Source organism: Pelophylax lessonae (assembly GCF_965119305.1).
Source record: "Pelophylax lessonae genome assembly, chromosome: 9".
NCBI lineage: Eukaryota > Metazoa > Chordata > Amphibia > Anura > Ranidae > Pelophylax > Pelophylax lessonae.
The window spans coordinates 176,240,252-176,266,738 of NC_138776.1; the positions used below are offsets into that span (position 1 = coordinate 176,240,252).

The 26,487-nt window shown below is 42.4% G+C and overlaps 1 protein-coding gene across 2 annotated transcripts in view; it reads right to left on the reverse strand.

The window, feature by feature from the left end:
- Positions 1-305: 305 nt before the first annotated feature.
- ERLIN1 (ER lipid raft associated 1) overlaps positions 306-26,487 on the reverse strand; it is a 42,891-nt gene continuing 16,709 nt past the window's right edge. For both annotated transcript variants that reach the window (XM_082268084.1, XM_082268085.1), the window contains 10 exons: positions 25,387-25,468; positions 23,298-23,344; positions 20,920-20,981; positions 20,118-20,243; positions 16,890-16,963; positions 16,729-16,787; positions 14,574-14,665; positions 10,941-11,030; positions 2,196-2,275; positions 306-1,998 (listed from right to left, as the gene is read on the reverse strand). In XM_082268084.1, the coding sequence (XP_082124210.1) occupies positions 1,804-1,998; positions 2,196-2,275; positions 10,941-11,030; positions 14,574-14,665; positions 16,729-16,787; positions 16,890-16,963; positions 20,118-20,243; positions 20,920-20,981; positions 23,298-23,344; positions 25,387-25,468 (907 nt within the window). In that variant the 3' untranslated portion in view covers positions 306-1,803. The remainder of the gene's footprint in view (positions 1,999-2,195; positions 2,276-10,940; positions 11,031-14,573; positions 14,666-16,728; positions 16,788-16,889; positions 16,964-20,117; positions 20,244-20,919; positions 20,982-23,297; positions 23,345-25,386; positions 25,469-26,487) is intronic.

A 26,487-nucleotide genomic window follows, 5' to 3' on the forward strand; every position in this document is an offset into this window, starting at 1 on the left:
TCTCCATGAGTTACTGGATGAATAAGGATATTTAAGGAAGGTAACACTTATGTTGTGTTATCTTCCAGTCAGCAATGAAACTGTTACCATTCCAAAAAAAATTATACAAAAAGATAAAGTAGTTAATAAAAAATATTCAGTAGCTTTAGCATTTCCTTCCACCTGCTAAGCAATCTCAGGCATATCAGTTATAATAATCTCTATTAAACAATATATATATAGACATTGATAAGTTTTCCTCCCTAAATTATACATTTTTTTTTGATAGCAGTCTAATTCAATTCTTCAAATAATGAGCAATAGCGGATATCGGTGAAACCTTTAATGTCTATTTTTGTTCAGATCTTGTACACAAGCACCGATGTGCTTCACAACATTCCAAGAATTCCTTAGAACCAGAGACTGTAAAAACTGTATAAACACCAACAAAAATAGATGTTAAATAAAATGTCTGTCCTGCATCAACACTGAGTGCTCTCAGTACTAGTGCATAGCAGTCCTTAAAGTGACTCTGTTGCTGATTTGAAAAAGAAAAAAGCCCACTTTGCAAAAGGCTATTTATACTTACCTGTCCACCCACAAGTTCTTGAACTCTTCGCCATCTTTTTTTTAGCAAAACCGGCCGCAGACTTTCAGCATTTGCCACACATTTCTAGGTGTGCTGGATGCCTGTGGTTCCATCCGACAGTTACTACTACTACTGTGACTGGAGGGTAGAACCAAAGCACTTCCAGGTTTTTCAGATGCTAAAGATTCTGACAGTGGGTTTGTTTGGCAAGAATGTAAAGATATGATGAACAGGCAGTGGAACAGGTAAATTGTTTTCTTTTGCAGGGTGTACCATTTTTAATATCCCTACAGAGTCATTGTAAAAAGGAATTTAAACACACACAAACTTTTAAACCAATCTTCATATTTTAACATGGGACTAGATTTAGTATTGTTGGAAATGAGCACCAAAAAAAGATTTCTGAAAACTCAGAGCAGCTCACAGCCTGGATATGCTTTCTATTTCTGGTAAGACAACAAGAAATAAAAAATAGGATGTTCATGACAGTCCTAAATACCTGTCAAAGCAAGGAATACCGATAAGAACCTGTTCCAAAAAAGCTTGTACAAAAGTGGTTAAAGGACAGCTTTCTGCAACAATCCACTCAATGATAGAAGGCCAGCTTTATCGTATTCTTGCACGTTAGCTCATGGGATCTTTCAGAGAGGAATCGTTGATGTAAGTCAACAGTTAAGACTTGGGTTTGCATCTCCTGGATTTCTCAAGGAATCAACAGGTCACTATAGTGCAATGAAGAAAGTACAGATAGCGCAGTTGTTTAAGCCATCATTAACAGACCATAAGATCCTTTTTCCAACTGAACTCTGCCTTACTTTAATATTTAATTATAGGCACTGTATACAGAAGAACACTTTTCTGCTTCTGCCAACAGTAATCACAGCCTTTCAAAGTTAACCTCTAAGGGTTTGAGAGGCACATTTTAGAAGATGTAGTGTGTAAAAGGGACAACAGCCCATGACTGCTTAAAACGCAGCTGTATGCGAAGCTCAGTATGAGCAACGGATATCATTCTTATACAGCTTGATGTTCAACTGGAAGATTAAAGAAAAGATGGAGAAAGGCGAACTATTATAAGAAAGGAATTCAAAGGGAGGAGAAATCAGGAGCAGATGAAGTGGCAGTTGACGTTTTATGATCAGTCTTTCGAAAGCTGTTGTGCTTGATCGGGTTCCATCCTTATAGCTTCTTCATATCCAAGAGGCTGCAAAGAGTCTTCCCTCACCAGATCATTTTCAAGATTTTCCAGCCTTTTTCTGAGACTTGCCCTCTCTGTCTGACAAACCTCCACCATATTGCTGCATTACTGGTGGTTTCAGAGAAGTGGAATCCAGAAACATGCTGGGGATGTCACTTCCAAAATAGATCTTATTGTTTGCAGCAATGGCTTGATACTTTATAAGTTCCAGATACTGGGGTGTCAGTTTGACCTGAAAAGGAGAATGTGAAAAATGTAGATACACATACTAAGTTAATGCACATAGAGAAATAAAGATTTAGCAAATCTATTTCTCTGCTATTATCTTTAAGGTAAACCTGTCACAAACCTGGGCATTTTAAACGGAGGTGAAAACATTTCTTAAAGCTTGCTTAAACTATAGCATCTTCCAGGTAATTGTGCTCTTACCTTGTTAGACTCTGCAAACTTTTCCGCAGTGTAATATTCAGCATCTGCTCTGGCTCTTTCCCTGGCGAGGTAAGCTGAATCTGAGGTGAGAACACAAATGACAAGTGTTAAATCAGAAAGCTGAATCTAGTATGAACTTCAGCCTCATCTTTCATCTTGCACAGCCGTACATCCTCCTCTCAAATACCACCACAAGAAAGCTCTATTTGTGTGAAAAAAAAATTATATAAAACTTTCATTTGTGGTCATGAAGGGGGTAAAATCTTCCAGAGGGCAAGTGGTTATACTTGAATTACTTACTTTGATTTCACTAAACACTGTGAGCTTATTACAATTTGCTTTAGAAGCTGCAGCAAGTCAGACACCTAGTCTTTTCCTCCCCAGACTTACTGTAACTGGCAACTGGCTTACCCCTTTCATTCTTTGGATTTCAGTCCCTTCAATCTTACAGGCTCAGCATCACATGTGGCAGTCTGCATCCAAATGCATTCTGCCTAGAAATACCCATTCCTTCAGACATACATCCACCCATCAAGGCATTTCAACCTAAATGCCTCCAAAACCCAGCTGACTGCTTGCATCAGGGCTGATGGCTCTTGAGATGAGTACTGAGGTGCTGGGATGTTTTGAGTAAACTATGTACAACTCCCACCAGCCACAATTAGCAAGGAATTGCACTGTAAGGCACAGAGACTCAGTCAGTGGATCTAAAATAAGGTATTTACCAAAATCAAAGATTTAAAAATGTCAATTTGATAAAAGGAAAAAGGGGTAAATTGGGTCAATCATAGCCAGTGAGGAGGGAGCGGGGCCAAGGCACGCACTGTGCGTCTTATAGACACATAGGAGCGGGGCACAGGAGCAAGCATGTACGAGTGTCCCCATAGCAAGCAGCTTGCTATGGAAGCACGGTGGGGTGGAGGCTGACGGGAGACCTGAGAAAAGGAGGATCTGGGCTGCTCAGAGAAGGCAAGTATAACATGCTTGTTTATTTATAAAGAAAAAAAAATTTAGCCTGTAGTAGCACTTTAAAAGATGGCAGTAACGCCTCCTTAACACCTGCCAGACGCTTCTATACTGCACTCTGAAAAGCGATCCAGCTTTCCAGGAGGCAGTAAGCACTACCAGTATAAAAAAGCATCATTATTGCTGCCTATATACCATGGGGCCCTGGGGAGGGCTCCCACCTCATTTCTTGTTTTGTCTGACACACATCAAGGGGAAGGTTTTTCTGTCAATTCTTGTTCTGTCGGACACCTGTTAAATAAACAGGAAAAACAGGAAAATAGGAGGAATCTGCCAAAACAAGGACACAGAAAGCAATAAAAAAAATAAAAAAAATTAATTAAAGCAGAACTAAACCCAACGATTTAAATGTCTTCCTCAACCAAACTATCAAGCCATCAAATGGCTGGTGTCATATCTGATCACATATGCAGTACCATGGGAGCTGCAGATCCAACAGAGGCTCAGGTGGCAGCTTCCTTAGTTGTAAAGGATAGCAAGGTTTAGTACCACTTTAAAAAGAGGAAGTAAAGTCTTGGAAAAAAAAAAATGGATTTTGGCTTACTGTAAAATCCTTTTCTCTTAAGTTCATTGACGGACGTAGCTCCATATTCTTCTTAACCATTGGGTTATGCTGCCCCCTACAGGAGTAGGACACTAGGCAGGAAAATACCACACCTTTGGGGCAGTCCCTGAGGATATACACCCACTCACTCTGCTATAGGCATTCAGTTTTGTTGCAAGCAGTGTCAGAAGAAAATAACCCCAATCTAACTCGTATATAAAAGGGGCGGGTGCTGCGTCTGTCAAGGAACTTCAGAGAAAAGGATTTTACAGTTAGTCAAAAATCCAGTTTTCTCTATCGTTCATTGACATGCAGCTCCAGCAGTATTAACATGAGGGGTGGGAAAACAATGCAGAAAAGAACATAATTCCCAAAGGCAAAACTTAGCCAACCAGGAAACATGGAGCTCAACCAGGAACAACTGGAGCTCACCTAGAAACAGACACCCTCAAAGAGAATACATTTTATTTTAAACAGCAGCCTGCAAAATCTTGCGGCCAAAAGAAGCGTCCGAAGATGCCAACACATCTACATTGTAGAATTTTGTGAATGTGTGCACTGACAAACAAGTTGCTGCCTTGCAAACTTGAATCACTGACGCCTGATGGCAAAAAGCCCAAGAGGCATTCAGCTCCCTAGTAGAATGTGCCTTCACAGGGAAAGGTGGGATCTGACCCTTAATTTTATAAGCCTGTACCACCGTCTGCCTGATCCATCTGGATATGGTGGCAGCAGACACAGCCAATCCTTTCAGAGATCCGTCTGCGAGGACAAAAGCGAGTCTGATTTTCCAAAGGACTCAGTAGCCGCCAGGTAAACCCTGATTACCCTAACCACATCCAAGGAATGCAAGGAAAATTCTTTAGAATGGTTGGGCTTAGGACATAATGAAGGCAGCACGTCTTCATTTAAATGGAAATCTGAGACCACCTTAGGAAGAAACGACTGATTAGGTCGAAGTACCACCTTGTCTCTGTGGACCACCAGATAAAAGGGAGCAGCAGGATAGCGCCGCCAAGTCCGACACTCTGTGCACAAAGGTAACAGCCACTAAAAAGGCTACCTTCTGTGACAGTGTAAGCAGAAGAATCTCCCTAATGTTTTCAAAAGGTTTCTGAAGAACTGACAGTACCAGGTTAAGATCCCACGGAGGTAACGGGGACCGTATCGGGGGAGCCATGTGGCGAACACCCTGAATAAAAGTGCGAATCAAAGAATACGTGGCTAAAGAGCGTTGAAAAAACACCGCTAGAGCCAACACCTGGCCTTTGATAGTACCCAAGGCCAACCGCTCAATCCCTCTTTGGAGAAAAGTCAATATCCGAGCCACTGAAAATAGACGCGGATGCACCTTAATGGATTCACACCATGCAATGTACAAAATTCCATGTATGATGATACATTTTTCCGAGAGGTCGATTTTTTGGCCTTCAACAGTGTGGGAATCACAGAGTCAGAAAGACCCCAAACCTTCAATAACTGGCTTTCAACAGCCACACCGTTAAGGCCAATGACTGTTAAGCAGGATGGAAGATTGGCCCTCGAGATGGCAGATCTTCCCTGAGAGGAAGTCTCCAAGGAGCATCAGTGACCAATCTTACCAGATCGGTGTACCAAGACCAGCTAGGCCAGTCTGTAGCCACCAGAATTACTGGAGTCCCTTCCACCTCTATTCTGTGCAGAAGCCTCGGCAGCAGTTTTATTGGGGGAAATGCATAGATCAGCTGATACTGTCCCCAAGGAGCCACTAGTGCGTTTGTGGCATCGGCCAGAGGATCCCAAGAATGGGCTACAAACCCCTGTACCTTCCTGTTGAGCCGGGGGGCCCACATCAGGAGTCCCCCATCGGACACACAGCAGGTGAAACACCTCTGGGTGAAGGAACCATTCTTCCTGATCCAACACCGGATGACTCAGGTAATCCACCTGCCAATTCCCCATTCTGGGGATATGCACAGCAGATAAGGCTGGAACAAAGTTTTCTGCCCGTATAAGGATCTCGGCCACCTCTAGAGCCGCCAGGACACTCTTGGTGCCCCCTTGATGATGGACGTAAGTTGATTCAATCTGAACCAGACACCCTCGAAGGTGATTTGTCCAGTGAATTAAGCAAAGCTTTATTGCTCTAAGCTCCATAATATTGATCGGTAGTCAAGTCCCCTGGACATAAATCTTTCCAAGTACTCTTCCACTGGAATCACAGTGGATTTGTTCAGTCTGGAGCCAGGGTGGTCCACCTTTGGTGGAACGGTCCATCTTTTGATCACAGCGTCCACAAAGGGAAAGTCTCCTGAAACGCTTCGGCACCACTAACGTGTTTTTAAGGCACCCCCACTGTTCAGTGACAATTTTATTAAAAAGTTTCGGACAGGGGAAAACCCTGACCGACTTGGGGTTTTGCGGGTGCCAAAAGACACCTGCATCCCCGACGCTGTAGAATCTTTGCCATCCAAATCAGAGTGCGAGGACGCAGACCCCTCAGGGTAACTCGGGTCCGTGGCGGCCATTTCAACCTCAAAATCTGAGCATACAGATGAGGCAAGTGAGGGCAGTGGGCGCTATTTACTAGTCCTCTTTTTAGGACCATAACTTCTGACACCAGGGTTTCAAAAACCGCCATTAAGGCAGACATGAGTTGCGACCCAGAGGTCCCCGCAACACTAAAGAGGGGACAAGTAGGTGATACTTGCTCCTAGAACTCCATGTTAACCCGGGGACAGCGCAGTGTCACTTTAAGAATACCGCAAAAAAAAATTCCCCACACCGCTGCACCAGCGGTACTACAAGTCCCGACACACTAAAGCCTCGTACACACGCAACGATTGTTGGCCGACCGATCGGCCGTCTTTTGTCCAGTGTTGTTGTGTTGGTTGAAATGTGTTCTAGACTGCACACGAATTTTCTCGGCCAACAAAAACCAACTTCAGAAGTGATGTCATGTTCTGCTTTACTTTTCGTGTGTTTTTTCTTCTCTGAGCATGCCCAGTCTTGCTCATCTGAATTTTGTCTGCCGAAATCTGTACTGACTGAAGAACAATCGGCCGTTCTGTTGACAGCCAACAAAAATTTTATAGCATGCACACCAGATTTTGTTCGGCCAAAAAGTCGCAGTCGGTTGTCGGAAGCATCATACTAACAAGCCGACAATCGGCCGATCGGACGTTGGCCGAAAATTCACGGCCAACAATCGTTGCGTGTGTACGAGGCATAAGCTGCAATATAGTAGAGTGAGAGAGCGACCTACAGGGACCCCAATAGACTCACCAACGCCTGATATTAGGGAGAGCAGAGCTGGTCTTAAGTGTTCAGAAAAACGATCCTCACAGGAAGAGTACCTGGGTAAGCACCAGAGGGAAAGCCTTGCCACTCACTGCTGTACAGCGTTCTACGGCTCCGAGAAAATTGCCGCCCAATGCATTTAAATGGGGAGACCACAACAAAATGGAAACTACTAAAAAAATGTCTGCCGAGCCTTGTACAGCTGATCTACAAGAAAATGGCGGCGTCCTTAGCACAGTATTAACCCCTCCCCCAGCGAATCGAGCGATCAGCGGCATTGGCGCACCCCCCCCCCCCCCCCCCTCTGAGGGTTCCCATCGCCTACTACAGTCCCTGCACCGTATCCAACTAAGGTAGGAACCCCCAATGAAATAGTGGGGAGAATGGCTTGCGGGGGAAGCCTTGGATGGTCAACATACAAGGGGGGGATGGGGGGTAGCCCGAGGGTCTGACCGTTCCAGGGAGGGGGCCCACGTCCACCCCGAGACCGCAAGAGATATGGGGGACACTACTCACCATACCAATGATATTCGGGTGGGCCTGGGATGGGGGTGCTGATGGCCAAAGGATACGCTGCGACTCAAGCCAAACCAGGTCGTGTGCGTCCTAGCGAGGTGTTCCACTCGTGGGCCCGCCCCCCCGTCCAGTGGGGCTATGTCGTGGCAAGGCCTAGCGCGGAGCTGCGACCTGCACATGCTCACTAGTCAGACTGGGAGACCATAAGGATCTAGAATATCTAGTCAGACACCCAGTCCAGCTGTTGATTGTAGTTCGGTTAGGAATATAACTAGCTAAAAAAAATTTTGACAAAAGTTTCCCTTTTTACATAAAAAAACATGCTAACCGAAATCCCAGAAGGAAACAAGGTCCTTACTCCTGACTAGGCAGAAAAAAACTGAATGCCTATAGCAGAGTGAGTGGGTGTATACCCCCAGGGACTGCCCTATAGGCGTGGTAAAGATTTTTCCTGCCTAGTGTCCTACTCCTGTAGGGGGCAGCATATCCCAATGGCTAAGAAGAATATGGAGCTGCGCCTGTCAATGAACGATAGATAAATGGAATGTTTGACTTACCGTGAAATCCATTTCTCTGATTTTCATTGACGGACACAGCTCCTGTCGTTCTTGACCATTGGGTTATGCTGCCCCTACAGGAGTAGGACACTAGGCAGAAAAAAAGTTCTGGCTACACCCTTGGTCAGTCCCAGGGGGTATACTCCCTCTTCCTGCTATAGTCACTCAGTTTTTCGTCTGTGCACACTTTCACAAAGTTTTATAAAGTGAATGTTTTGGCAACTGCAGATGCTGCTCTCGGCCACAAGGTTTTGCAGGCTGCTGTTTAGAGGACCTGGTCCTCTTTGAGGGTGTATTGTTTTTTCAGGTGAGCTCCAGTTGTTTATAGTGGAGCTCCATGATACCTGGTTAACTATGGTTAGCCTTGGGAATTTTTTTCTGCTGTTTTCCCACCCCTCATGTTTAACATTGCTTTGGGATGTCCCACTAGAAGAATCAGGAGCGGTGTCTCAATGAACGAAAGAGAAAATGGGATTTTTGACTTACAGTAAAATCCATTTCTCTGATGTTCATTGACAGACACAGCACCCACCCCTCTGTGGAGTTGGCTTTCTTCTGACACTGCTTGTAACAAAACTGAGTGCCTATAGCTGAGAGTGGGTGTATACCCCCTGGGATTGCCCATAGGAGTTGCCAGACTTTTTTTCTGCCTAGCGTCGTACTCCTGTAGGGGGCATTATAACCCAATGGTTAAGAAGATCAGGATCTGTGTCCATCAATGAACAAAAGAGAAAATTATTTTTGTTTACCTGCAAAGTAAATGCATAATGTGCTAGTATGCAACACATACTAGCATATTATGTGACACTTACCTGCAAACGAAGCACACATCGTCGCCGCTGGAGGCCACATCCATCTTTGCCCGTCTCCCTTCCGGGTCTGCATACTCTGGCTGTGCTACTGGCCAGAGCAGCGGGAGCCACTGGTCATGGCAAAGGGCTCTGAAGAAACGGCATGGGCGGCCGTTTCTTCAGAGATGAGGTCATCGGCTGCATGAAATGTAAATATCTCCTAAACGGAGATAGGAGTTTAGGAGATATTTACAGTACCCATTAGGTAAGCCTTATCATAGGCTTACCCAGGGCTCAAAATTTCAAGTCCTGAGCTACTCGCCAGGCCGTAAGAGTTACTCGCCACTACTTGCCCCACCCCAACCCCTACCCTGCCCCACCCCTAAACACACCCTCATAAAATTATCTCATGAAATTACACTCTTAAATGTTTTATGCAGAATTAAGTTACAAAACTAAATATTAACAAAAACTTTATCATTGCCCATCAGGGCAGCATCTCAGTGCAGCTTATCAGTGCCCACCAATGCAGCCTCACCAGTGCCCACCAATGCAGCCTCACCAGTGCCCACCAATGCAGCCTCACCAGTGCCCACCAATGCAGCCTCACCAGTGCCCACCAATGCAGCTTCCCCAGTGCCCACCAATGCAGCTTCCCCAGTGCCCATCAATGCAGCTTCCCCAGTGCCCATCAATGCAGCTTCCCCAGTGCCCATCAATGCAGCTTCCCCAGTGCCCATCAATGCAGCTTCCCCAGTGCCCATCAATGCAGCTTCCCCATTGCCCATCAATGCAGCTTTCCCAGTGCCCATCAATGCAGCTTTCCCAGTGCCCATCAATGCAGCTTCCCCAGTGCCCATCAATGCAGCTTCCCCAGTGCCCATCAATGCAGCTTCCCCAGTGCCCATCAATGCAGCTTCCCTAGTGCCCATCAATGCAGCTTCCCTAGTGCCCATCAATGCAGCTTCCCTAGTGCCCATCAATGCAGCTTCCCCAGTGCCCATCAATGCAGCTTCCCCAGTGCCCATCAATGCAGCTTCCCCAGTGCCCATCAATGCAGCTTCCCCAGTGCCCATCAATGCAGCTTCCCCAGTTCCCATCAATGCAGCTTCCCTAGTGCCCATCGATGCAGCTTCCCTAGTGCCCATCGATGCAGCTTCCCTAGTGCCCATCGATGCAGCTTCCCTAGTGCCCATCGATGCAGCTTCCCCAGTGCCCATCGATGCAGCTTCCCCAGTGCCCATCGATGCAGCTTCCCCAGTGCCCATCGATGCAGCTTCCCCAGTGCCCATCGATGCAGCTTCCCCAGTGCCCATCAATGCAGCCCCAATGCAATGTAGTGGAATTGGAGGCATAGGTATAATAGATGGGGGGTGGTTGGAATGAGAATGTTTCAGACCTATACTTCCAATTCTACCCCCCCCCTAACCCCAATCCTTTATTTTTTTTTAATCCTTATACCTATTCCTCAAAATAACAGGGAGGTGGAGAAGAGCGTTCCCAAGGCGACTGTACAGTTCTCATTGAAATGCCTGTGCACGGCTGGATATACGTCCCGGGACAGCGCAGCCCTGTCCATACTCGCAGTCCTCATATTTACACTAGCCAAATGCGAGCAGGCGAGTGTAAATTTTGAGGGCTGGGCTTACCTATAGGTACAAACAGTACCCAGGGATTTACAACCACTTTAACAGAGTTTCTAGCCCTTCTCCGCACACTAGCCAAAATCTTCAAACAGAACCCCAAGCATTTATTTCCCATCAGCCAGTATTTTTAAACCCTACATATACCTATTTTCTTAAAGTCTTCTGGCTGGTCTGGTGACCAGGTTTTTCTTTTTTCCAGTGGCAGCAGGGGGGCAGGAATTCTTCTAGAACTGAGCAGCGCTTACACTATTGATGTAGAGTATTGCAGGTCCAGCCTGCATGATGACACCCACCCTAGAGCTGGAGGTGCCTATTCTACCAACAAGAAACTAACTGGGTTAGCAGAACCCACACATTTTACAGTGATATGAAATAGCACAACTGACCTTCAATCTCAGAAATGCGTTTCTCAGTTTCCTTCTCCATTACTTTTTGTTGATCATGAATTTTTGCCACTTGTGCAACTTTTTCTGCCTCTGTCAATGAAACACAGCAAAGTGCATGGTTAATGACTGAAAGAAGAGCGGTTATGATTGTATTTTATAAAAAACAGTCAGATACACAAATCCCACCACAAAATATAGCTTTTTTTTTTTTTTTTCACCAAACTTCCTTTTTAAGTTAAAGAATGTTATATATAAAATGGTAAAAAGGTGTCATAAATATTTGCAAAAAACTATTCAGGTATGAGTTTTTAGCACATTTCTGTGCTATCTGGAAAAAGAATATAAAACATTTTGTAAATAGAATTGAAAACAAAGGCATGTTAAAGCATCGAACTCTACACTGTGGATAGCAGGAGAGAAAAATCACATGCGCTGCTTTTTCTCAGGGCCCCAGGAAAAGAATGGGGCAGGGCAAGAGCGCCTGGAAGGTGGGTAAAAGCTCCTTGTCATTGCTTGCCATTTAGCAAACTGTTGTTGTTGCTATGCCTAAATTGGCTTCACTAAAAGGAAATCTGTTGAGAGAATTCTTTCAAGAATATTTTTAACAATTTTGATGCTTATATAGCTTTTTTGGAGAATAGTCATTTGTTAAACGCACTTCCATATATTTATGATTAGGTTAAGGAGCTTGGGGGATTGTGCTGTTTGCAGGGAGCCTCAGTGTTTCTGCATATATAAAAATGTTCTCAGTTTCTAGGATTTACCCCATTTTTCATTTCTGCAGTTTGTGTGACTCAGAACAGGTATGACGTTCAGGAGTTCACATTTTGTGCGAATGGGTAGAAGGGCTTGTCAAGGCAGACTGTTCACTAAATCAGAAGAGGCAATTGCATCACAAATATTAAAGCTGAATTGAAGTAGCCCACTAAACTATGTGAATAAAGTGCAGTTGCAGCATTACACCATTTTAAAAGTTTTACTTTTGTTTTTAATTGAGCCTCCATTTTTAGACCACCGCTAGAAGTGTACTCTCTCTAGACAAGACCCATACAACTTTTCTATCAACTCACATGACAAAAGCACAAGAGTTGTTACTGTCTGAAGTTCACTACAGTTGTCACACAAAATACATGGTAGAAATCACTTGTAAAATTAAACTACCATAATTGCACATGGTAAATTTTGAAAGTTTGGTTCATGCCTAAAGTTTTTCATTTTATTTAATATTGTTATAAATGTACAGGCAGTACCCGAGTTACAAACGACTCATACCTATTAACAGAGGGAGACAGGAAGTGATAGGAAATCTACCTCTAGGAAGGGAAATTTATTCCAGTAAGAGTTCTCATGGGAAAAAGGTGTCTCCACTAAAGCTTTATCACCAATCCTTGTTTTCAACACAACCCCAAATTTTTAAAATCCAATTGTCACAGGGACAGAAAGTGAGGTGAAATCTTCTGACCAGGGGCACAGGCAGGAAAACAAAACAATCGATACAGGGATATTAATTAACCCTTCCGTATGCTTCCCAAAAAATGTTTACAATTATTTTTTTTGCTGGAGTTATACTTAAAAAAAAAAAAAAAAAATACCTTTTGCAACTTGAATACATATTCAACTTAAGAACAAACCTACAGAACCTATCTTGTTTGTTAACACAGGGACTGCCTGTATACTGTATATAATTTAATATTGCTATATATGTATACTGTATATAGTTATTAGATACATTGAAGTATGTTTTTTTTGCTTATATTTAGTCATGCTTACATTAAAGTATAACTAAAGGAAAACGTATTTATTTTTTTAGTTTTGGATAGAGTAGAGATAGATTAGAACACTCGTCAATTTCTATTGCTCATTGTTCCCCCATTAACCTCCCTGGCGGTCTGATTATGTCAGGGTTTCTGTGCTGAAAGCGGTACATTGTTTTGCATGGAAATCTGTTTTATATTTTAAAACTCACCTTCCCCTGCGATCTCCCGCCGCCGTCCTCCCGCTGTGTGCTCGGCAAATGCCAGCGCCTGTCTTTTTTATTATTATACAGGATTTATATAGCGCCAACAGTTTGCGCAGCGCTTTTCCGGTTCCCTTCCCTGCGATCGTTGCGACGCAGGGGGGTGGAACCGGCAGCAATTTAAAAAATGTAAATACACTAAATGACATGATACAAAGTTGTGATCCTAACGGATTACACTGTATCATGCCATTTCACCACAAGATTGCACCTGTGGTTAAATGGCATGGTACAGTGTAATCCGTTAGAACAACAACTTAGTGCCCCGCATGCGCTTTTCCAGTTCTTTGTGCCTGGAAAATAGAGAAAGACCATGGCGTCCAAAAAGCACTTTTTGCGCAAAAGCGCTTTTAGACGAACTGACAAACAGCGACAGCGAAACTGAGTTGCTTGAAGAACTGAGCGATAGCGATTCGTGGGAAAATTCGTCATAAGGTACGGAAAGTGAAGACCGCGACGATTCGGATGTCTCTTTCTGGCACATCGCTCGGTTGGAAATTCTGAAGAATCATTTGATATACTTCCCAAATTCCACAAGCTATTTGCCAGAAAGGGATATCAGAATCCTCGCTGTCGTCACTTTCTGTACTTGATGACGAATTTTCCCACGAATCGCTATCGCAGTTCTTCAAGTAACTCAGTTTCGCTGTCGCAGTTTTCCAGTGCGTCTATAAGCGCTTTTGCACAAAAAGACCATGGCGTCCAAAAAGTTCTCTATTTTCCAAGCACAAAGCACAGGTAGGGCACTGGAAAAGTCACCAGGTGAAATTCTGTGGTGAAATGGCATGATACAGTGTAATCCGTTAGGATCACAGCTTTGTATCATGTCATTTGGTGTATTTATATTTTCGAATTTGCCGCCGGTTCAACCCCCCCCTGCGTCGCAACGCTTGCAGGGAAGGGAACCGGAAGGCAAGTGCCGGCATCAGATGTGCACAGAGCGGGGAGAGAGTGTGAGGATGCCGGGGAGGATGCCGGGCATCGCAGGGAAGGTGAGTAACATTCTGGGGTAATCCCAAGTGTGGCTTGGGGTTACCGCTTTTGGTACTGAAATTTAACCCCGAGCCACACTCGGGAATATCGCCAGGGAGGTTAAGGAGATTCAACCCAATTGTCCTGTTTACAATTATTGAAAGCGAAAGAAAAAGAAAAATCACAAAATTTTGAGTTGTCTCCAGAAAAGTAATAGAGGTGTAATGTTTCAATGGGGAAACTAATTCCGGTGACCTGGGAGTCCCCAAGGAATTCCCTTCGTTTGCAGGGATTTCCTCTCACTTCCAGTTTGGCTATGGGATGGGAGGTGATAGGAAATCTCCACAATGGGACAGATAGCAAAAAAAAAAAAAAAAAAAATCTGACAGGGATTACAACCCAACATAAATCTATCCAAAATGAAAAAAAATGTTGCCTATAGTTCTGCTTTAAACATAATCACGGGGAGAATCTTCAATCAGGAAAAGCTCCTAATACTTTGGATATCTACTTGAGATATTCGACACTTTAAAAAGTAGCATCAAATTTAAACTAGATTCTGCCTTCATGATAAATAGCAACTACTTTAATTCAATTTCTAACGTACTCAATGCAGTATCCTACTTGTAAAGGTGCAAACTTACCTATCACAGCTTTTTTCCTTTCCGTCTCCGCTTCCTTTTCTACCACCTTCTGCCTCTGTGCAGCAATCAATAGTTTGGTCTTCTCACCTTCCCTGAGAAAAAAGGTAAGCACAGGTCAGGTAAATACACAAGTCAGGTTTTATTTTTTTTGCAAATTTAATTTTTATTAGAAGGAAAAAGAATGGGTTTACATTTCACAAAATATCAGTCAAAAAAAAAAAAAAAAACTATTATACCAACAAGTCAGGTTTTACATGCTACACATTTTGATAAATGATAGCTACCATTAACCTTTAAGCATTTTGGATGAGTCTGGTATGTCCAAAGTCTTAAGATAAAGTCACAGGCGTCCTTCACACGGCCATTTAGCCACTTACAGATTCAGCTGCATCCCAGCACGGACATCCGTAGCTAACCACAGGTAACCCAGTGGTGTGCGGCTACATGTTAACAGCAAAAACTGCTATCAGCCTCTCATTAGTTTACACGGGCAGAACGGCCCGCTATTCACATTCCTCTGTAATTCCAGTGGCAAGAATCTGAGTGAAGGAGGCCTTAAACAGCTCTTACAGAAACAAATGCCCTCAGCTGAAGATTCTCCCTCTATTCCTGTTGTGGAGACTATTTAAAATCTTCCCTCGCATTCAGTCCCAGTTACAATGGTCACCAGGACAAATAGAGTCTTAATCTCCCTAGCAGGGACACAGATGGCAATTAAAAACTAACACCCCTCACACCTCTATTCAAAATGTTTGACATTAGATACAGTAACACTTCGCTGCCACCAACCTGCTTTCCCCCTCCTCAAGCTCTTCATGAGCTACGATTCAGTTAACCCCCCCCCCCAGTGCAGCTCTGCAAACACTCACCCATCACTTTCCTTCCCAGTCCCTACCTTTATTTGATTCCTGTCCGTGTCCTCTGTGTGCCCACATCTCCCCCCCCCCCCCCCACCTTAGGCTACGTTCACATCTTGGCTTTGCTATTTACAGGCATTTTTAGGCGTTTCTTCAGGCATTTTACAGGCGTTTTTGTGCAGGTGTTTTAAGGTTGACAAGTGACCAATGGAAAAAAATAAAAACGCCTGTAATCTGCCCAAAAAGAAGCCCATGTACTTTTTTGAGCGTTGGGTGTTTTGCTTAAAACATCAAAACGTTCAGATGTGAACAGGGGCCATTAAAATTAATAGGATTTTTCTTGTTGGGCGTTTTTTGAGCTGATCCTAGAGCAGAAAAATGCCCCAAAAAAACAAAACAAAACGCCTTCATGTGAACTTAACTTAGCCTTAATGTACCTCAAGATACTCCTGAGCTCTCTATGCGCTCCGATGTGGCCGCCACTAACCAGCTACTGCATCCACCTGTCATTCACTTTCCTCCCCAGTCTGTCTCATCTCTCTGTCCTCTGTGTGTCTGTTGCTGCTTTCTTACCATTGAGTTGGAGTTATTCTTTAAATCTTGGTGCGCATTATCTAATTATTTTTTCCAGATCTGTGTAGTAGTCCAGCATAAAAAGGTTTTTGTGCCCAAAGTTCAGCTTTAATACTTAGGGCTTGCACTATTTTGTTTTGGGGATTAAACCCCATCCATATGCCACCCCCTCATCCAAAGAGAGCATATTAGAGATCAAATAGGATATTCTCACTGGACAAAGGGTAGCAAGTAGATTGGGTTTTTTCCTGAACTCAGGAAAGTCAAGCATTTAACTGCTTAGTGAGTTTCCTGGTTCAGAGGGGTACACAGACTGGTTTTCTGATGAATAAAAGCTGTATTTTACTAAAACTATTTTTAGTATTTACATTTTAGTCTTGTCTTTTAGATTTCACTCTAGTCTTCACGTTGTATACATACAGTACATTACTCTTTTCTCAGTCACTTAAGCATTATAATCAAAAGTTACTCGCTATGACTAGCACCCTGTTGCAATATATTAGGCATATAATACACCTGTCATCCTTGCACTATATTTGTTCGCTGAAGAATTTAAATGTAACAGCTGTAAAACAACATGGAATGCAAATTACTGTAGTCATGAAGAAAAAAAAAAAAAAAGAAAAAAAATCTAATCTAGAGAAAAGCACAACAGTAAAAAAAAGGTTTCTATGAAGGATGGCTGACATCTACGTTACACTCTGTAGGTCAGCCAAATGACTTACATTAGTTCAAAGTTTCTGCGGATAGCTTCTGGAATCTTTGGCTTAGTTACACGTACCGCCTAAATAGCAAAATTTACAGACAATACCACAGATTAGCTTGTACAATCATCAGAATGACAATAATTCAATAAGTTTTACTGTATTTGGTAGCTGTTTAATACCTGTATTGTGAGTCCAGGGGCCATGGAATTAAGTTCCTTCTGTAGTGACAGTTTAAGGTTCTCATCAATCTGATCTAAAAAGACACACGTTGAAAATTGTTAAGTGACCTTCCTAAATAAAACATGTTCAACGGTTTACAAGAATAAAACTCTGCGTATTTGTGACTAGCTACAATAGAAAGCAATCTGCTGTGAAACATTTTGATGAATAGCGTACTACCTCTATTGTTTGTACTTGGCTCTCTCCACTATATTTTGTTTAGCCTCTCAACAGAGGAATGGGATTTTAGACATAGTGGGTGACACTAGGCAGACTTGAAACAGAGAGGCCTCATACATAAGGGGGAGGCATATAGTGTATGAATTAACAGCTAATCTCAGCTTCTGAACTTCATAAAATACCATCAAGATTATAATATAAGGCAGAAACATTTGCCAACTACAATAGACCTTGAGAGGTTAGCTGCTTTTAGCAAGATTGGTTTACACCCATTCACACTAAATGCGGCTTTGAAATCACGCTACTTCAGCAAGATGGCAAAGCTGCTGGTCAGTGCGATTTCATGTACAGCTTGCCGACATGTGTGCAACTTCATGCACAGATGAATATACACGTTGCACATGAAATCGCAAAATAAAGCGTAGGAACCTTTTTCAAATCAGTTGGAGTCACAGTGATTCGAATGGTTCCATAGGCACAAATAGGGAGTGACTTGTCATTTGATTTTTATCAAATCACATGACAAGTCACACTGGTGTGAACGGGGGATTAATATCCATTTCTGTAAAGGATTATGGCATATAAGATTTGAGGTGGGGGTTGTGGTTGTTTTTAACAGTTATAATGCTACAAAAGACAAAAAAAAAAAAAGCATTTTATTCCCATATGTTGGATTAGGATAGGCATAATGCCTGCACAGATCTAGTATCCTGAAGGAACAGATCAAGAACCAAAAAAATATGGGATCTCTATTAGGGCTCATTCACACCAGATGCTGGTTTTTAATAAAACTTTTTTAGGAGGTCACACAGAATCTCTTCGTTCAATAGCGGGCCACAGGGAAGGAGGCATTGGATTTGCCTCGCACTGCGCTGAATTAAAAAAGTACTGCATACAGTAAATTTTTTCAGCACACCGTGCCCGCAACACAGTGGAGACAGGGCATTTTGCCTTGACCTTGAGGTGGGACTGAGCAGGAATAGCCACCCAATGCAGTCCCTTCACATGTAGTGCGAGCACACCCTTAGTTAGTCAGTGAATTCCACTTTTTTGGCATTATAGCCCATGGTTTTTGGGGGCTCAGAGAGAAATGCAGTTTTTTCAGCTACCTCCAGGTACCTGCTAGCCCACCTAAAATTTTTTTAAAAAGAATACTTTACCATACCTTAACCCTAACAGCCCCCGTTGCTCTTCCCATGCTATGTACAACCCCTTTACAGAGCTCAGAGCATCTTGGCAGCATGTACTGCTATAGCTTATTTATCAAGCCAACAAGGACAAAAGGTAAAATGCATGGTTTGCTTCTCTCCAAAGATTCGAATAGAGAAGCAATCTCCATGCATGCTTGCAAGTAGAGGTCATCTTCATCACAGCCTAAGCAGAGTAAACACAATTGTGCAGTATTGGGCAGTCCAGCCAATTCAGAAGAGAACCGCCAGGCATAGGCAGCAGTTTCTAATTCAGATTCCCATTCGATTTAAATTTTTGTAGGGAGAGTATACAAATCACAAGAAAGGCGAGATTGGTCCTGACAGGGTTGAGATATGTCAGAGAATTGTTATCCTTTAAAAGGTCTACAGGTTTACCCTACACCATGATGTTGGACATATGCTGATAGTTTTTTCCAAAAAGAAAAACAAAATGATTCCTCCATCCATGCTATACGGTGTAGATGGTCAAATCGCTTGCTGTGGTTACTGTATTTTGACAGCTGCCCCTGCCAAACAGCGATTGCATCGGAATGCATGCAGCTGCTGTTCGGTTAATAATTTTTCACATGGCTGAAATTCGAACACTGTATTGCCATCTTAAGTCAAGGAAAAATTACAAAAACGAAAAAAAAAAAGAGCAAACATATGCATGACAAGCCTTGAGGGACATGCATATTTCACATTTTCCCCAAGCTTTATCCCTTTAAGGACCCTGTATGTACAGAAAAATGAAGTCCCAAGAAAAAGAGGGCTAAACAGACTGTGTGCAGAGGACACAGAACATCTTTGGATACTGGACAGGATTAATAGGGATTTTCTTTTTTTACACTTGTAAAATAAAAGAAAACGCTTTCAAAAATAATATCCCAAAAACGTACCTGAGCCCGATGCAGCACTGTGTCCAAGAACAGCGCCACTGCACTTTCCCCCTCCTCACTGGCCATCGACTACTGCTGCTGTCAATCAAATCCAGTGATGAGGGAAGGGGTGTGGGTATCAGGGCCGAGCAGCACTGTTTGTGTCAATAGACAGAGCATGGCTCAGGATTGAGCCAGCACATGTGCCACTATAGGAAAGCTTCCTATGGTAGCACACACAGAATGGGAGGAGCTCAGGGAGCAGGCAGGGACCTCAGAAGGAGGATCAGGGGCTGTTCTGTGCAAAACTAGAGCAGATAAATATGACATTATTTAAAAAAAAAACTTTACAAATACTTTAAAAGAATTATAATACAAACATAAGGGTGATCTTCCACAAATTTTTAAGTTATTCTAAGAAGTACACTTACAAATTGTGTTAAAGCTGAACTCTGGGTTTTGTGTATTTTTTCAGATCTGTGCAGTAAACCCATCTAAACGCTGCCTCTGTGCAGGAGCTTCCTGTAATACAGATAAGTCACTGCAACCTTGTGAAGAGCGACTGGTCTTGTATCCATACCTTCTTCTAGTATTTTGAAGTTATCCTGCAGTGGATGGGTCTGCTGAGTCCCTCCCACAGCTCTGATATCTGCACAGCACAGTCATATTACTGCTACCTTTATATGGTTATATTTGGGTTTGCAAAGGTGTTTGGTGCACACAAAGTGGATTTGAAATACTTTGGGGCCATTGAGAAAAATAACTGAAGATTTTGGGCGCAAAGTTCAGTTTTACATTTACTATTTTGAAAAGGTAAAGAAAGAACAATATTGTGCATTTTTAGTATAAGCAGTAAAATAGATTTTTAAAATGCCATCTTATGTATTTATAATTCAGAAATAAGTTCTCCCCGCTGATTACTTCTATGCTTTTCACTCACCAAACAGCTCTATATATACTTCTTGCAGTGTGTGGACACTGCAAAACTGATTCAGCTCATGGTGGATTTTGTTAAAAATTAATGTCTTGTCATAATCCGCTGTGTAGTTTCGCACAACATCATACACTATAAAAAAAAAAAAAGAAAGAGAAAACATATTTCAAAGTACATCAACATGGCGCTTTGCAGTAAGCAGATGCTTCAAGGTTCATTTCTGATTTTCATACCCAGAAATTAGGACTATAAAGCAGCTGATGTTTGCATAATAAATAGGAACCCACACACACATATTTCCATAGGCAATGATTTAGAAGTGCCTAAGCCTAAGAAATCTGAGCAGGAAGTAGAGAGGGAACATTAAATATAGGTATGTAGGGATCTTAAAAAAATGTGTATTTTGCCTTCCAGTAGTGATATAGCAGGGAGAACGGATACCAATCACAGCAACTTTACAAATGGGCTGAAGTTCTACTTTAAGAAAGGCAGCATCAAATTTAAAAACTCCTGAGCAAACAGGCTAGATGCTTGTAAGTAATACAATTTTCACATTTCCGAGTCTGATCAGGGTGTACCTTTTTAATACTGTAATATGTTTTATTTAATCTTTCAAATGACGACATTTAAAAATTCATTCCTGCATGCTAAGAAAAGGGGCAACAAGGCCCGGAAGAATTCAAACTTGGCTTAGGCAAGATAGAAGAATTACCATATCAACAATCTTTAGTCATAAGTTAGTTATTGCACATTATCTCACTTGCACACAGAATAAAACACAAACATTTACAGACACCACAATACTGACCTGCTGAAGGAGTCAACATATTTACAACCTCTATCTGGTCAAAGTAAATCATAACACCCCCACTAAAATGAAGAAAGAACAAAATTTACAGGAGTTCAGAAACATGTCCCATTGACATTTATTACATATATAAAAGATACTTGTCAGGCACAGGTTAGACATTAATGGCCGGTTCACACTAGATTCACAGTGAATTCGCTGCAAGTTCGCACCGAATAAAAATCGAAACCTGTTCATGCAAGCTGATTGCGGAGTATATGTTAACGACACACTGCAATCAGTTTGCAAAATGCAGCGCAATTTGTAGAATCGGATTGCATGGGTGTGAACACTCATGAGATCCGATTCCAATGTGAACAAAAAAAAAGGTCCTGCACGAGTTTGGTCTGAATGCAATGCAAATTCAGCCAGTTTGTATGGCTGAATTTGCATCGCACAGACATTGCATGAGATCTGCACAGCAATGTGGTGCAAATAACATGCGATGTCTGGCATCATACTAGTGTGAACTGGCCCTAAAGTCCAATTAAAGAGGAAGTAATGCGCTTTTATATTTTTTTTCTTTCGTGGCCTGCAAAAGTAAAGGCATAATGTTCTAGTATGCATCGCATTCTAGCACGTTATGTGAAACTTACCTGCAAACAAAGCCCTCGTTGTCACCGCTGGGGCTGCATCCATCTTTACCCATATTTCTGCCGGGTCTGTGAACTCCGGCTGTGTGACTGTGCTTCTGAGGGGGAGCGGTCGGTCACGGCACAGGACTCTGAAGAAACGGCACGGGTGACATCCTCGTCTGCATATACAGTAAATATCTCCTAGACGGTGCACGTTCAGGAGATATTTACAGTACCTATAGGTAAGCCTTATTATAGTTGCTAAGGCAATAGGAGGCTTTTTTCTGTTTTCTAGAGCCCATGCATCACTCTTGAGAGAAGGCTCACATTGAGCACATATGACAGACGTGAAAGGGTCTGAAGAAGCTGTGGAAAATGTTATGCTGCCTGTGACATCGTTCAGCATGACCAGTTTGGTGGTGGGTCAGTAATGGTCTGGGGAGGCATATCCATGGAGGGACACACAGACCTCTACAGGCTAGACAATGGCACCCTGACTGCCGTTCGGTATCGGGATGAAATAGTGGGACCTATTGTTAGACCTTACATTAGAGCAGTGGGTCCTGGGTTACTCCTGGTGCAAAACAGTGCCCGGGATCATGTGGTGACAGTATGCAGCCAGTTTCTGGAGGATGAAGGAATTTAAACCAGTCCTCCAGAAGCCTCCTTTTGAGAATCTTCAGGAGATTACCCTGCTTATGCTGTCCCAGACTTCTTGGTGGCTATCACCTCTGCAGGTAGGGTGTCGGAATTGGCCGAGTTATCCTGTCGTTCACCTTACTTGGTTCACAGAGTTAAGGTGGTTCTTCATCCCTGCCCGTCGTTCCTTCAAAAGGCTGTGTCTGAATTAAATTTGAATGAAGATATTGTATTGCCTTCCGTGTCCCAAGCCTAAACATCCTAAGGAAATTGCCTTGCATTTCCTGGATGTGGTCTAGGCGATTAGGGTGTACCTGGCAGCTCTTTTAGGAAATCACTCAATAATTGGGTTTATGGATGGGCATCGGAAAGGGGTTGTCTTCTGCGACCATTTGCAGATGAATCAGACAGATGGTTATCCAGGCCTATTCCACCAGAGGTCAGGTTCCTCCTTTCCCTGTCAAGACGCACTCTACTTGGGCACTCAGTACCTCCTGGGCCTTCCGTCATCAGGCGTCAGTGATGCAGGTTTGTAAGACTAGTAATCTACTCCTGTAGGGGGCAGTATAACCCAATGGCTAAGAAACTCAGGAGCTGTGTCCGTCAATGATCATCAGAGAAATGGATTTTATGGTAAGTCCAAAATCCCATTATTTTCCCCATTGAGATCTGATGCGTTTTCAAAGTGTTCCTTTATTTTTTTTTGAGCAGTGTACAAAGTACTGACTCGGGGGCTCAATACAAATACACGCCACACTTTTCAGATATTTGTAAACATTTTTGAAAACCATTTATGATTTTTCTTCCACTTCACAATTATGTCCCACTTTGTGTTGGGCTATCACATAAAATCCCAATAAAATAAATGTTTTTGGTTGTAACATGACAAAAAGTGGAACATTCAAGGGGTATGAATACTTTTTTCAAGGCACTGTAAAAGGGCTCCTGTGATTATGTTTTCCCCACTTGGAAATGTGTCTTTGTGCTTTCCAGTGTATCCTAATAATTTATGCATCACAAGGTGTAGGCATTGCACATCACCAGTGTACACTCCTCCAAACACCAGCCAAACAACATGATTACGATATGGTCAATAGTCCTCTGCCATATGGTACATAAACATACCTGGTACCACAGGGTACATTTTTCACCTCATCAGTTTGCAATGTTGTCTGGAAAACAAACAATGGAATTGATTATTGGGTAAACTAGAAAAAAAAAAAAAACAAATGAATAAAACATCAATAATTCTAGAATCAGACAGAAAGTACATAGGAAAGGCATGCATCTATAAATAAAAAAAAGGAGTGGTGCCAAGCATGAAATCACCATCTTCTTTAAAAGAGAAGTATGGTTTTAGTTTTTTTTTTGAGAATTACACTTACCTAGGTGGACGCAGCATTGCTCCGTTGCTGTATTTGTCCCCCGGCACTTCTACACTGAAAACCGAGCAATTGAACACCGCCGATCACTTGGTTCTGACAGCTCCCCGAGCAGAGAGCTGCTGACTGTCATTCAGCAGCTCTCTGCTCCCTCCTCGCTCATAGGAGCGCTGAGCTGTGGAGGGGCGGGAAGTGGCCGGCTCAGGCTCTCAGCAGCTTGCTGAGAGGCATAGCTGGATGTCAGTCCAGGCACCTAGCGGATCCAGACTCTGTGGTCATGGGGACGCGGTGCCTGGACCGACATCTGTGATGTCAGCAGAGAGCAGACTTCAGTCCCCTCTCTGCTGAAAACTGGTCACAGGAGTGCAGAACGATCTGCACTCCTGTGATCCAAAGGAGATGTACAGCCAATTGAGATTTGGCTGTACATTTCCTTTAACCAATATTTACCCATTCCACAGCTTCTCGACTCATTGTATAAAGAGAGGCTAACACAAAAGGAAGAGTACATTTTATTTCCTTATTTACCAACAAAGGGTTACAATCACCTTACCAGTATTGAACAGAATAAAGGTTAGATGTGGAATCTAAGTAAACATCAATCATTAGCCAGCACTGTGTTGTGAATCTGGACTGTTACACAATCTACATATTTTTGGAAGTGCTCTTTATAGGTGTGGGGTTTTATGTATGTGCTTAAGTTTCCTTTGACAAATCTACATATAACAAATTCTGGTAAAGACTTTAGATTGAGTTTTTTTGGGAGGACAGGATTAATGTAAACTGTTACATGTACACTGTGAATCAGGCAAGGGGCACGCAAAAATTAAATCAACCACTATGCTGTACTCCATTTTAATAAATGGTAATCTTATGCAGGCAAAATTATTACGGAGAAAAACTAATGTTTAGACAACTAACTGCCTTTTGTCTGTGCAAGTTGGCTGGATGGTGAATGCAACCAATGTGTGGATACCATAACTGTTCACAGGTTATACAGATATATATATATATATATATATCGCAGCCCACAGCTTTACTTTTTCACAAAAAAGGGGAATGGGAGGTACCTGCTTCTAAAGAGGTCTTCCATCAAGTTAAAAAGTCTAAGAGCAATACAAGATTCTGATGGTTTCTTACTGTTCTCCTTCTTGATACTACTAGGCCTCAGTACAAGTTCTTGAACCTATCACAGCCCTTGCAAAAGTCTGGCTGTAAAAAGCCACCCTAAACGACCTGGTGAAAACATATATATATATACACATATATATATATACACATACATATATATATATATATATATATATATATATATATATATATATTTTTTTTTTTTTATTTACACTCACATAGTGCCGGTTCACACTCTTGCGGCTGCGGCGATCGCATTTAATATCGGAGCGCACTGCTCCTTCATTACATGCGATCGGCTGTGCGGTGCGAATTCAGCCATACACTTTGTATGGCTGAAATTCGCACTGCACCCGCAGCAAAGACGCACAGGACCCTTTTTTTCAGCCGCATCAGGATCGGATCGCACAGTGGTTCACACTTGTGCGATCCGATCCTGTGCGAACTGTAAAGATCGCACTGCGATATGCGATCAAACTGGGGGTGTCGTTAACATTTCATTGACACCCCCAGCGTATCGCATATGGCAGTGTGAACTGCCAGGGGTGCGTTTGCGATGCGGGAACAGGCTGCGAATTTGCAGCCTTCCCGCATCGCATAAGTGTGACCCGGACCATACAGTCCTATTTTAATTTACACAAAAACATACACATGAAAAGTTTGCACTACAAGAATGACATACAATTTATACTAGGATTTACCTGAACTGAACGAAAACTTGTGATGAAAGGGAACATTATATGGAATCCTGGTCCACTAGGAGTACTTAATAAAGCGCCCCCTCTGGCAAAAAAAAATATGTAAAGTACATTTCTGTAATAAAGAGATAACACAGCCAAAACAAATCAGTAGTAGCAAACGTTAAATTGTAACTCCATTTTTGAGGAGAAGAAAAAAACCTCTGGGAGATCAATGTAGATTACAGGGATGTTAACAATGCTTGTTGAAGATTCCTACCGGTTTCTGCTCTGAAGCAATATCTCTTTAAGTTGTCTGAATGAATCTCAGTGGGGGTGACTTTTTCATTATTAATCAGCTGATGCGCTTGCAGCGTTCTAAGTAAGTTGCAGTATCAGCATTATTTTAGAGGCGATTAACCCTCAGATTATTTCACCAAAAATGAAACTTTCGTTTCAGAAGATGCCTAAGATTGTATGTAAAAATGACTTGTATCTTAGCGCAAACTTCTAGTAAAATCAGTGAGCCAATCACACAAATAGGAAGTGACATTTCTGGGGAAGTTCACCAACTGTGTATAGAGCGTCTCCAAGTTGCTATATTGCACTGAATTTTACAGAAAATTTCAGTGCTGCAGATTAAAAAGGAAATTTTAATAACATTAAGTTATAAGCTGTTTTATGTAGCAATTGTAGGTGCCATTTTTTTTTTTGCTATATTTTTTTCTTACAAAGGTAGAGTTACCCTTTAAGATTATACAATGTATACATGAAGTGGAATCTCTAATATCTTATGAAAAATTACTGTAGGACAGTAACAGTAATTCTCCTTCAACACAGTAGAAATATAGAAATATGTATGGCGTGTGCAAATATACACATACCCCCAGAATACAATGGATGAATGAAACATTCTAGAGCAGCCTCTCAACCTTTTTACTATGGGGACATACTTGAAATAGTTTAATTTTAAGCAATTTATTGGAGGTCAGAGTGAGGCAAGAGCCACCATTTGGGGGGTCAGAGGGAGGAAAGGGGCCGCCATTTGGTGGTCAGTGGGAAGAATGCAATTTTTATGGCGGTGATCAGAATGCCACCCTTACAGCTTGCTAAAAATATCATTGG